General features: G+C 39.5%; 1 protein-coding gene across 26 annotated transcripts in view; it reads left to right on the top strand.

Moving 5' to 3' along the window:
- BPTF (bromodomain PHD finger transcription factor) overlaps window positions 1-12,399 on the top strand; it is a 154,197-nt gene that overhangs the window by 19,183 nt on the left and 122,615 nt on the right. For all 26 annotated transcript variants that reach the window (XM_055387003.2, XM_031010905.3, XM_031010902.3 and 23 more), the window contains exon 2: window positions 6,152-6,974. In XM_055387003.2, the coding sequence (XP_055242978.2) occupies window positions 6,152-6,974 (823 nt within the window). The remainder of the gene's footprint in view (window positions 1-6,151; window positions 6,975-12,399) is intronic.

Below are 12,399 nucleotides of genomic sequence, written 5' to 3'. Positions count from 1 at the left end.
TGGGGGCAAATGGAATGTACTGGAAGAGCATAACCTTGTTCAGTAATAATGTTAATGCTAGATTGGGACACTATTCCACATGAAAAGGTGAATCCTTGTTACATTTGACAACTAAGTTTCGTAATTTTTAAAAGATTTCAGTGCATCACAGGTTATTTCTTCTTGATGTGCCATTCATGGTTTATATATATGTAACAGTAGATTAAATAATTAGATTTTATTAGTTCTGGAGTATTAACTTCGGCTGGAAATGAACTTCCCCCTTCTCTATACCAATACCGAGTGAGGCCACTTTCTCTCAGATACCAATTAGAAATAAGGGGACAATGTTACATTTTTTCCTTCTAGAAACACACATTATGTAGAGAGTTGCCTTTTGAGGTCTAGAAGTCTGAAAACACTGTAAATTCTTTTTTTTTTTTTGAATTATTGCAATAAATGTAGGGGTCAACTCTAAAAAATGGACAGTGGTTTCTGGGATTTGATCTTGGCATGACTTTACCCCTGCATCTCTGCCCTCGGCAGGTAGTTTTGTTTATGGGTGTCATTGGTTGAACAAATATTTTTTTAGTTGCTACAATAACTAAAACATGATCTGTCCTCTAAAGGAGTCAACAGATGAGCCAGGGGGCATGAGTAATTGCCTGTAATATAATTGTGCTCACGCTGTCATGGAGGACTGTACAGAGTGTCAGAAGCATAGCACCTGGAGGCACAGCAAAGGGTAGTAGAGGTGACATTTGAGCCCGGCCTTGAAAACTGTCTAGGGTTTCTCAGAATTTCAGCAAAGTAAGGCAATTTCTGTCTAAAATATATAGGCAAACTTTTTTTTAAATTAAAAATATGAGAAATTAATTAACAGATTATGACTACAATGCGTATTTAAAAACCAAGGCATGATGAGTGCTGTTGACCAGTTCATCCGAACAGTTCAGAGAAGAGAACATCCATGTAGATCCTTTTGTGTTACAGAATACAAAGGAGCAGAAAATTTTGCCTCAATAACTGCCAGGTCATTCTAATTAGAATACCTATACATTGTAACATAATTCCTCCGTCGAGGTGATAAGCTATCAGGTGGTCCAGAGTTTGCCATTCAGTCAGGAAATTCACTCCCTTAACCTAGACTGTGCTGGAAATTCATTGACAAATTTTGTTCTTTGATTCTCCATTTTTCTTCAGAATTCGTGCAGACCACTTGACTTCCTTAGCAGTTTCTTTTGTGGGCGTATATTAATGTCTTTGGTTAAGCTTCAGCTTCCCTTTGCATCAGTCCTGTTGTAATCATGCCTCCTGAGGCATCTTTTTGCTTCCCTTGCATGAGTTTCCAAAACCCTTTCTGCTTGGTAAGGGGAGTATCCATTTTCTTTAAAGCAGTGGTTTTCAAACTTGCCGCACATCAGAATTATTTGGGGAGAAGGATAAAAATAAAAATATAGATTACTGAGCTTCACCTGGGGTTCTGTGAATTTGGGTTGCATTTGAGATTACTTTTAACAATTTACCAGATGATTTTTGCTGCACCTCCATTTCAGGGCAGCTTTTCAAACTTCAGTGACCATATAAATCACCTGAAGATCGTGAGAAACTGCAGATCCTAATTTAGTAGGCCTGGGCTTGGGCCTGAGATTCTGAATTTCTCTCAAACATGATAATGCCAGTCACTTGTCGAGTAGCAAGTTTTTTTTTATTTTTTGTTTGTTTTTCCAGTATTTTCATGACATTCAATGAATAGCAAGGTTTGAAGGTAACTTCTGGAATTTCATCTAATGTGTATTAATTTTTACTCATCTGGATCTTAGGGAAAATAACCTATCAGGTTATAGGGAGGTGTTTCTCAGAGTATGGTTCGCCAGAACAGCACAACCTGGGAATTGTTAGAAATGCAAGTTCTCGGCTGGGCGTGGTGGCTCACACCTGTAATCCCATAACTTTGGGAGGATCACTTGAGGTGAGGGGTTTGAGACCAGCCTGGCCAACATGGGGAAACCCCTTCTGTACTAAAAATACAAAAAAAATTAGCTGGGCATGGTGGTGGGCACCTGTAATCCCAGCTACTCGGGAGGCTGAGGCAGGAGAATCACTTGAACCTGGGTGACAGACGTTGCAGTGAGCTGAGATCGTGCCACTGCACTCCAGCCTGGGCAACAGAGCAAGACTCCATCTCAGAAAAAAAAAAAATTCAGGTTCTCAGACTCTGTTCTAGGCCTATTGAATCAGTGACATATGCACTCTGAAGTTTGAGAACCACTGTTTTAAGGCTTCTCACTGTAGTCCTGTATTTACTTATATAGAAATCAAAACACATTTCTAATGTTGTCAGATAATGCAAGGATATCATTTTCTTGTGTAAGTGCATGGGCTAGCACTTTCAAAACTACTAATTCTTGTAATAAATGTTTATTTAATAGCTTATTATATGCTAGCCACTACTTAACATTGGCAAACTTAAAAAATCTCTGTTGTTAAGGAGATTATATTCTAGTGGTGATATTAACTACTAGTTCATGTATGTATTCATCCGTAAGTAGTATCTAAACTGTATTTCCATGGTTTTATATTGTAAAACTTAACTTTTCTTTTGCTTCATGGTGTTTTTGTTTGTTTGTTTGTTTTTTGAGACAGAGTCTCGCTCTGTTGCCTAGGCTGGCAGTAGCATGATCTCGGCTCACTGCAACCTCCGTCTCCTGGGTTCAAGCGATTCTTCTGCCTCAGCCTCCCAAGTAGCTGGGAGTACAGGTGTGTGCCACCACGCCCAGCTAATTTTTGTATTTTTCTTAGAGACGGGGTTTCACCATATTGGCCAGGCTAGTCCGCAACTCCTGACCTCGTGATCTGCCCACCTTGGACTCCCAAAGTGCTAGGATTACGGGCATGAGCCACTGTACCTGGCCCTGTGTTTTTGTTTTTAAGATTGATCCACGTTGATATGCATAGCCCTAAATTACTCAAAATTGATCTACAGAATTCTATCCAATGAATAAGCCACAATTTGACTGTTTTCCTGTTGATGGACATTTTGGTTGTTTTCAGCTTGGTTGATTGTTTCTTTGCTTTTATAAACATATTAAATGCTCTGCATTGTTCTGTGTGGGAAACATGCTAGGGGAGAAGAAAAGACACATACACAATACCTTTAAGGGTAAACAAGCTTTATCCCATGTAAATGGCAATGCAGATATAATAAACAAATGATATAATAAGCAAATTGATACAATAAGCAAATTGTAATGGAAATAGGAGAAGGGAAAAGAGGTATATATATTTACACTCACCAGACTATGGAGGATTCATCACCAGACTGGGAAGCAACAGCCTGGGCTCCAGAGTCGGCCACTTATCTGTGCACAGACAAGGAGGGGTCTCATGAAGCTTCGGCAGAGTCTGGGACCCTAGCTCTTTTTGTAACGAGTTGTTTGGCATGAGGTCCAGTCACGAGGGGCCTTCGTGACTGGGCTCAAGGAACACAAAAAGGTCAACTTGTTTTTGTGATTTTCTGCCTTTTTTTTTTTTTTTTTTTAATAACCACCATATAGGAATAGACTGAAATAGAGATTTCTCTGAAACAGTGCTGGATGAACGCCTCAAGGGGCTCACACAACCTTTTCCAAGACTTGGTGACCATTGTTTGTGTGCACGTTCAATTGAGTTCAGATTTAATATTTAACTTTTCCTCCACATGCATATGCATAAGGATAGTTTCTCTAGAGAAGTGTTTTTCTAATTGTGAGCTGCAAGCGCCATGTTTTAAAAGTAGAAAGAGAATAGAATAGAAAATGTTGGTAGGAGAGAAGATATTAGTATAAGGCATGTAGTGAGAATAGTGTTTTATAGAGCTTTTGTTTTCAGGGGTATGTGTACTGGATAAGATGTAAAATATATTTCTTACTTTGGTTGTGGGCAAACAGGTGTGCAGGCTGTTCAGTTATAAGCAGAACCTTAAACTTGACAATCCTGAATTTCTCTCTGAAGTTGTGATACCAGTTTACAGTCCCAGTGGTGGTATACTGGTGTTTCCATTGTTTTGCATCCTTCCCAATAGTTTGTTTGGTTAAACTGTTAAATTTTTTTCCATTGAGGAGTATGAGAACAGCTATCTCATTGTGGTTTTACTTTGCCTTTCCTTGCTAACTAGTGAGATTGGGGTCCTTTTTTTTTTTAATGCAGGAAAATTAATATAATTCACCTGGTAGAGAGATACCAGATTAGTGTTGAAAATGATAATGAGTGTAATGCTCAGTGGCATATTCTAAATACACTTCTGTGAAGAAGTGAAATGACTTGACTTGCTAATACTAGTGATTGACAGTTGAGGGGCTTAAGTGGTTTAATTTAATGTCGTTCTCTCTTTAAACACTGTAGTCTATGTTCAATTCTATAAACTTGAATCTTTGAATTTAGTATAATGACTTTGTATTTATACAAGACTATGAGTAGTCATTAGTGGCAGCATCATTTTATTGATTTGAGTATTAATATTTTTATATTTTTATAGATACCTGTCCAATTTTTTCTTTTAAAATTTTATAACGAAAATACATGTATGAATTATTTTTTAAAGTATAAAAAAGTAAAAAGAAATTAGTCTTCTTTTCCTGTCCCCCAACTCTCCCCAGAAGCAAGTACTATAAAAAGATTCTTATATGACCTCTTAGATATATATATACTTTATCACTATCCCCTTGCCCTCCTCTTTTTATTTTTAGTTTATTTATTCAAATGACATTCTATTCATTGTTCTGTAGCTGTTCATTCCTTCTGCTTAACACTGTATCTTAAAGATTGTTTCATTTTAACACATAGGAATTTTACCACTACTGAATTTGATTCCATTCTGTAGATGTGTCATAATTCATTTGACTATTTATGTATATTTAGATTAAAAAGAAAATCCACATACAAATTTCAGCTTTTGTAAACTATATTGAATTAAATATTTTGTACTTAAATGAATGTGTGACTATAGGATAAATTCCAGGAGGTGGAATTACAGGGTCAAAGGGACATACATTCAGATAGATGTTTGCCAAATTACCTTCTAAAAATCCAACCAATTTATACTCTCCCAAAAATAGATCAGAATGGGCCGGGTGCGGTGGCTCACGCCTATAATCCTAGCACTTTGGCAGGCCGAGGTGGGTGGACCACCTGAGGTCAGGAGTTCGAGACCAGCCTAGCCAATATGGTGAAACCCCGTCTCTACTAAAAAATACAAAAATTAGCTGGGGGTGGTGGCGCCTGCCTGTAGTCCCAGCTACTCAGGAGGCTGAGGCAGGAGACTCACTTGAACTTGAGAGGCGGAGGTCGCAGTGAGCCGAGGTCACGCCACTGTACTCAAGCCTAGGCGACGGCTGTAGGTGATTAAATGAGATAGATACGTTTGTTAAAAACAAAACTCTCAATTATTTATATACTTACATATGTATATCTGGACATCACATCTCATAATTGGAGAACAGGTATCTAAAAAGTTGTTTAACTGACTGTTAAGAAATGTAGTCTGTTGTCTGTTTCCTAGGTAAGCCACTTTTCTTTTCCCCCAGCATTGGAATTCTTCTCTTTTCTCCTCCTCTGCACTTCCTTCCTTTCTGTCTTCACCTTGAGCCCATGCTTCACTGTGGAACTCCACTTAGGAGGTACTTCTGACAAAAAAGGAGGTCTGCACTGGGAACTTCGTGTCTGGTTGTTGACAGGCATTTCTGTATTGCAGCTGACAGTGTGAGATCTGTTGCCCCTACTTTGTGCTGTGTATCTTACGTATAAATGTTTTTTCTCATTTATATTCTTGTCAAATCATTCACAAATGCAGTTATTTATTATTATTATTATTTCCTTAGAGATCCTTGTTCTGACACTGTTATTTTTTAATCATGATTACCTGTGAGCCTGTTAATCTCTCTAGGTAATTGAGAACTGATTATAATTTATAATTTTTTTACTTCTGGTTTATAATCTAATGGGAAAACTTTGCATTTAGATTTTCTATAGACTTAAAAATTAGAGCTGAATCATTGCTTCTTCATATTATTTTAACTTGACAATTATTAAAGAAATATACTTATATATTTTAGGGGGGTATATGTTCAAATAGGAAATTTGTAGAAATGATGTAATGTATTGATTTGTAATGATGTCACGTCTTTATTTACAGGTAGGCGAAAACCAAGAGTACATCGGCCTCGTTCTCCTATATTGGAAGAAAAAGACATCCCGCCCCTTGAATTTCCCAAGTCCTCTGAGGATTTAATGGTGCCTAATGAGCATATAATGAATGTCATTGCCATTTACGAGGTACTGCGGAACTTTGGCACTGTTTTGAGATTATCTCCTTTTCGCTTTGAGGACTTTTGTGCAGCTCTGGTGAGCCAAGAGCAGTGCACACTCATGGCAGAGATGCACGTTGTGCTTTTGAAAGCAGTTCTGCGTGAAGAAGACACTTCCAATACTACCTTTGGACCTGCTGATCTGAAAGATAGCGTTAATTCCACACTGTATTTCATAGATGGGATGACGTGGCCAGAGGTGCTGCGGGTGTACTGTGAGAGTGATAAGGAGTACCATCACGTTCTTCCTTACCAAGAGGCAGAGGACTACCCATATGGACCAGTAGAGAACAAGATCAAAGTTCTACAGTTTTTAGTCGATCAGTTTCTTACAACAAATATTGCTCGAGAGGAATTGATGTCTGAAGGGGTGATACAGTATGATGACCATTGTAGGGTTTGTCACAAACTTGGGGATTTGCTTTGCTGTGAGACATGTTCAGCAGTATACCATTTGGAATGTGTGAAGCCACCTCTTGAGGAGGTGCCAGAGGACGAGTGGCAGTGTGAAGTCTGTGTAGCACACAAGGTGCCTGGTGTGACTGACTGTGTTGCTGAAATCCAAAAAAATAAACCATATATTCGACATGAACCTATTGGATATGATAGAAGTCGGAGGAAATACTGGTTCTTGAACCGAAGACTCATAATGTAAGTAAATCTGGTCTTAATTTTTTGTATGCATTTAAAATTAAACCAGTTTCCTTTGTGATTGATGTAGCAGAGCTATGCTGTTGATGTGGTATAAACCTTTGTAACTTAATAGTTATACAGTTAAATAATTTCTTAATTGAAGGAATATGTGCATTAAAATAGCTTTTAGAAGGTAAAGGAAACATATATGAAAGAAGCAAAATTCCATTGTTTTTGATGCCTAGGCTAGGAAATAGAATGTTTCTAGTTGGGACTGGGCACAGCAGCTCACGCCTGTAATCCCAGCACTTTGGGAGGCCAAGGTGGGTGGATCACATGAGGTCGAGAGTTCGAGACCAGCCTGGCCAATATGGTGAAACCCCACCTCTACTGAAAATACAAAACTTAGCCGAGTGTGGTGGCGCACACCTGTAATCCCAGCTACTCAGAAGGCTGAGACAGGAGAATTGTTTGAACCTGGGAGGCAGGGGCTGCAGTGAGCTGAGATCACACCACTGCATTCCAGCCTGGGTGACAGAGACAGATTCTGTCTCAAAATAAATAAATAAATAAAAAGTTTCTAGGTGGAATGCCACTGTGGGCCTGTTTTTGGTTATGTTCCCCTATAGCCTAGCTCAGCTCATCCACCCTTAACTTTGGTGTTAGGGTTGTTTTACTTCTTTTTTGGTTTTACCATATCTGTATGTAAAATGGAACAGCAAGAAAATACCTAGTTGTCTAAGGAAAGGTCAGTTCTGCCATTATTGGTTGGAATCCCCCAGGAGAAGATGATCCCAACAGACTCAGGGTCATAGTCTGGCCTCAGTGTTCCCGAGGGTTTCGAGAAGCTCTTCTGGGAAGCCTGTGGGCGAGGTCAGGAGACAGTCTCAGGGTTTACCTCAGTCAGGGCATCAGGCAGGGTCATAGTGTGGACTGAGTATCTGACATCCTGTAGATATATGGTCAGAGGGATGGGCTACTTTGTGTCTTCAGCTTCTGAAGTCTTCAAAGCCCTCTTCCAGTTCTTAGAATTAGGTCAAATGAAAAAATCTGGTAGGATGAAATGAATGTCGGAGCAGGGCATGGAAAGGAGAGTAGAAACTTTATCAATGTGCTGTTGAGAGGTCTGAATCCACACCGATTCTTGATTCTTTGTGGCTGGAAGCTTATAGAGCCTTCGCTGTCTATGGCGTTCTGCAGTTTTACAGTGATACGCCCTTGTGTGGGCTGCTTTCATCCACGAGGTATTTTTGGTGGGCATTTTCAATCTGGCAATTATGTTCTTTGATTCTGAGAACTTCTCTTGACAACTTCCTCTTTTCCCTCTTGTATTTATCTTGAGCTATGATTTTATTGAACGTTGGACTTCCTATTTTGGTCTTCTGACTTTCTTATCATTTCTCTCCAGTTTTCCTCTTTGTCTCTTTTTCTCTTTGGGGTATGTGTATGTGTTCAGTTTTTAAAGATTTCCTTATCTTGGTCATCCAACCCTACTATCCAGTTTTTCCTTTCTGCTACCATATTTTTATTATCTAAGAGCTCTTTTGTTTTTAGAATCTTCCTTTAAAAAAAATAGTAAAATCCTGTTTCTGTGTCTTGGATATAGTATTTTCTCTTACCTTTCTGAGGCTATTAATGACAGGTTTTTTTCTCTCCTCTGTGCATGGTCTGTTTCTTCTAAGTTGCTTTTTCCTATTCTTTGTTTTGGTTTTTCTATTTCATATTCAGATGTTTATTAATTCTTAATTTTCTGCTCCTCGTTAACATTGTGGTACTATGTAGCCAGTTGGAAGCTCTGAGCAAGTGGGTGGGCCTTATCAATTTTGACTTAACCATTGGATGATTTTCATTGTCTTTTTTATTGGGGGAAATCCCTCTTGTCAATATCTTGAGGTCTGTCCTCGAGAGTAAGCTCTAGAGGAGCGATGGCATGGAAGGGCCTTTTCCTGTGTCCTGCTTGAAGCATGAAGGTCTTGCTGGTGGTATTCTGGTGGCTGAGTGGTGGAAGAAAGCTTCATTTATTGTGCACACAGCATTTACTATGTGTATTGTCACTTAAATCCTCAGTTTTTTGTACAGTACCTTTGTTCACAACTGAGCGTGGTTTCTGCCAGTCCAGGGAACCTCAGTTTACCTCCTCTAGAGACTAGACCTTTGGCAGCTTGAAGGGGAGAATGGTGGTTTAGGAATCTGCTCCAGCCAGTTCCCTATTCTAGAGACACCCCTCCTTGTTATCATTGCATTTTGAGGATTGTGTTCTCAACTTCCCCTTCCTTTTTAGTTTGAGATCAGGCTTTCTTGGGTCTGCTGAAGCAGTAATCACTTGTTCATCTACTTTCAAATTTTTTTTTTTGTTACCATGTCTCCCCTACTTTATATCCTTATGAGTTCGTCTTTAACAATTTTTTTTTTTTTTTTTTTTTTTTTTTGAGACAGAGTCTTGCTCTGTCGCCCAGGCTGGAGTGCAATGGCGCGATCTCGGCTTACTGCAAGCTCCGCCTCCCGGGTTCACACCATTCTCCTGCCTCAGCCTCCGAGTAGCTGGGACTACAGGTGCCCGCCACCGTGCCCGGTTAATTTTTTGTATTTTTAGTAGAGACGGGGTTTCACCATGTTAGCCAGGATGGTCTTGATCTCCTGACCTTGTGATCTGTCTGCCTCGGCCTCCCAAAGTGCTGGGATTACAGGTGTGAGCCACCGTGCCTGGCCAGCAGATTTTTTTTTTTTTTTTTTTTTTTGAAGACAAGATCTCCTTTTGTCACCCAGGCTCTGGAGTGCAGTGACACTATCTCGGCTAACTCAACCTCCTGGGCTCAAGCAGTCCTCCTGCTTCAGCCCACCAAGTAGCTGGGACTACAGGTGTGTGCCACCATGCCCGGCTAATTGTTGCATTTTTTGTAGAGACAGGGTTTCACCATGTTACTCAGGCTGATCTCGAACTTGTGAGCTCGAGCCATCTGCCCTACTCGGCCTCTCAAAGTGCTGGGATTATAGGCGTGAGCCACTGCATCTAGACTAACAATATTTCTTTCTTTCTTTTTTTTTTTTTTTTGAGACAGCGTCTCACTCTGTTGCCCCGGCTAGAGTACAGTGGCGCAATCCTCGGCTCACTGCAACCTCCATCTCCCAGGTTCAAGCGATTCTCCTGCCTCAGCCTCCCAAAGTGCTGGGATTACAGGCGTGAGCCACCGTGCCCGGCTAACAATATTTCTTTAGCATGGTTTTAAGAAGGTTTCAGGAGGGAAGAAAATGAAATCTGTCACCTTAACCCAGAAACTGCTGTGAGAAACAATACTTAAGGTTTTAAATGTATATTCTGTGTCTTTGGTTTGGATCAGATATTTTAAGAAATATGTGTAAAATATGTGTAACTTTTTTCTTTCTTGCTCCCTTACCTCCCAAACATCTGGTCATGGTATTCATTGTGCCATTTTTTGTTTTTGTCTTTGTTTTGACATTTTGCTGTTGAGGTGGTAACAGAAACCTTTGTCAGCAAGGTCATTCCAAATGGTGAAATAACTGTAACCACGTTTTTAAAGTTTAAAGTTTACTGCTCTCAGGAAGCTGAGGCACAGGAATTGCTTGAACCTAGGAGGCGGAGGTTGCAATGAGCCGAGATGGCGCCACTGTACTCCATCCTGGGTGATGGAGTGAGACTCTGTCTGTCTCCAGAAAAAAAAAAGTTTACTGCTGTGTTGTCATTGTAAGTGGAAATTCAGTGATGCTGCCTGTCAGGGAGCCCGGTGCTTGTACTCTGTATAGACGTTCAGCAGTTAGCAGGTCACGTTCACGCAATCTCAAGTGCCCTCCTGAAAGGAGCTCATAGTCACCAGGATGGCTGGGAACAAATTAGGAAGTAAGTGAAATTTAGTCCATGCTCCAATTCTCCCATTCCTGTGCCTTCCTTTCTGTGCTGCTTGTCCTTACCCTTTGGATATTCACTCTCACTGCCTCTTTCTTTCCCTGTGCTGCCCTTTTTGGCCAGATACAGACCAAAGGTGTCTTGTCCACATACAGAAAAACCTTGACATCTTTAAGGCTCATTACACAGTAATCAGTGGTATAGGTCTTAGTTTCAGAGACCTGTAAAAAGAAGTAGTTGTGATGTTAGTAACAGCCAAGAGCAACATTTATTGAGCACTTCATGTGTGCCTCACAGTGTCCTAAGCATTTTATGTATTTTAAAATTAATCCTCCCAACAGCCCAATAATGCAGGTACTATATTTTTTAATTATTATTTTATTTTTAATAAATTAATTACTTTTGGAGACAGGGTCTCACTGTTGCCCAGGCTAGAGTGCAGTGGCATGATCATGGCTCACTGCAGCGTCAATCTCCTAGGCTCAGGCCATCCTCTCACCTCAGCCCCCCTAGGAGCTGGGACTACAGGCATGTGCCACCGTGCCCAGCTAATTTTTTTATTTTTTATTTTGAAGAGGTCTCACTGTGTTGGCCAGGCTGGTCTCAAACTCCTGGGTTCGGGCAATCCTTTCACTTCAGCCTCCCAAAATCATAGGGTTACAGGCCTGAGCCACCATGCCCTGCCTTGCAGGCACTATTTTTGTCTGCATCTTATAGATAAAGAGACTAAATCTCAAAGAGGTTAAATAATTTGCCCTTGATTTGCCCAAGACCCTGTGGCTCTTAGGAAGTAGAACCTGGAATTTTTTTCAGAATGTGTTTTATAAGAATATTTTCAATACCTTATTTTGTACTGTAGTCTAGTTTTCAAACCTTCTTGAGAAATCTGCAACTTGCATTGTTTTAGCTGTTAAAACCAATGCTTATAACTTGGGGAGAAAGATACTATAATGGTTTCTGTTATATCTGCAGTGAGTATTTATGAAATCTTTAAAGATTTGAAATAAAGGCGTTTTTAGAAAATCTAAACTAAGTGGCAATTTCAGAAAAGTTCTGTTTCCTAATATATCAGTATCAGTCTACGAAACAGCATTCAGGGAAGCAAAATATATACTATTCGATAATTACATAAATGCAGACCTTTGAAATCACGTGACTCAGATGACTTTTTAAGTACCTGTGGGTGATTTTTTGATACATTGTCAAGGAAATCAAATATTTTATTTTTCTTAGTGGAACAGTAAAATACTTATGTTTGTCAATAAAACTGTTCATTTAAGTTTATTTGCTTTAAAAGCTATGGTCGTCATTCAAATTGCCTTTTTTGATGCATAATAAACTGCACAGATTTTAAAGATGATTTCAGGCAAATAGGATTATCTTTTTCCATGCTGTGATATCTTGAGTATTTTTCTATGTAAAATCAAGTAGGAAACTTTAAACATAGTGATATGTGTCAACAATTTTGACAAATCTGAAAGATTTTACATCTTTTATGAAAATGAGATTAAAATAATTTCAGTTTAACTGTACCTTTTTGGTAGATTATATGTGGACTCCTCATGATAGTTTTAAAGCCAT

This window comes from Gorilla gorilla, chromosome 4, assembly GCF_029281585.2.
Source record: "Gorilla gorilla gorilla isolate KB3781 chromosome 4, NHGRI_mGorGor1-v2.1_pri, whole genome shotgun sequence".
NCBI classification, from domain to species: Eukaryota; Metazoa; Chordata; class Mammalia; order Primates; family Hominidae; genus Gorilla; species Gorilla gorilla.
The sequence above is the reverse complement of the archived record's forward strand: the minus strand, read 5'-3'. Positions and strand labels throughout refer to the sequence as shown.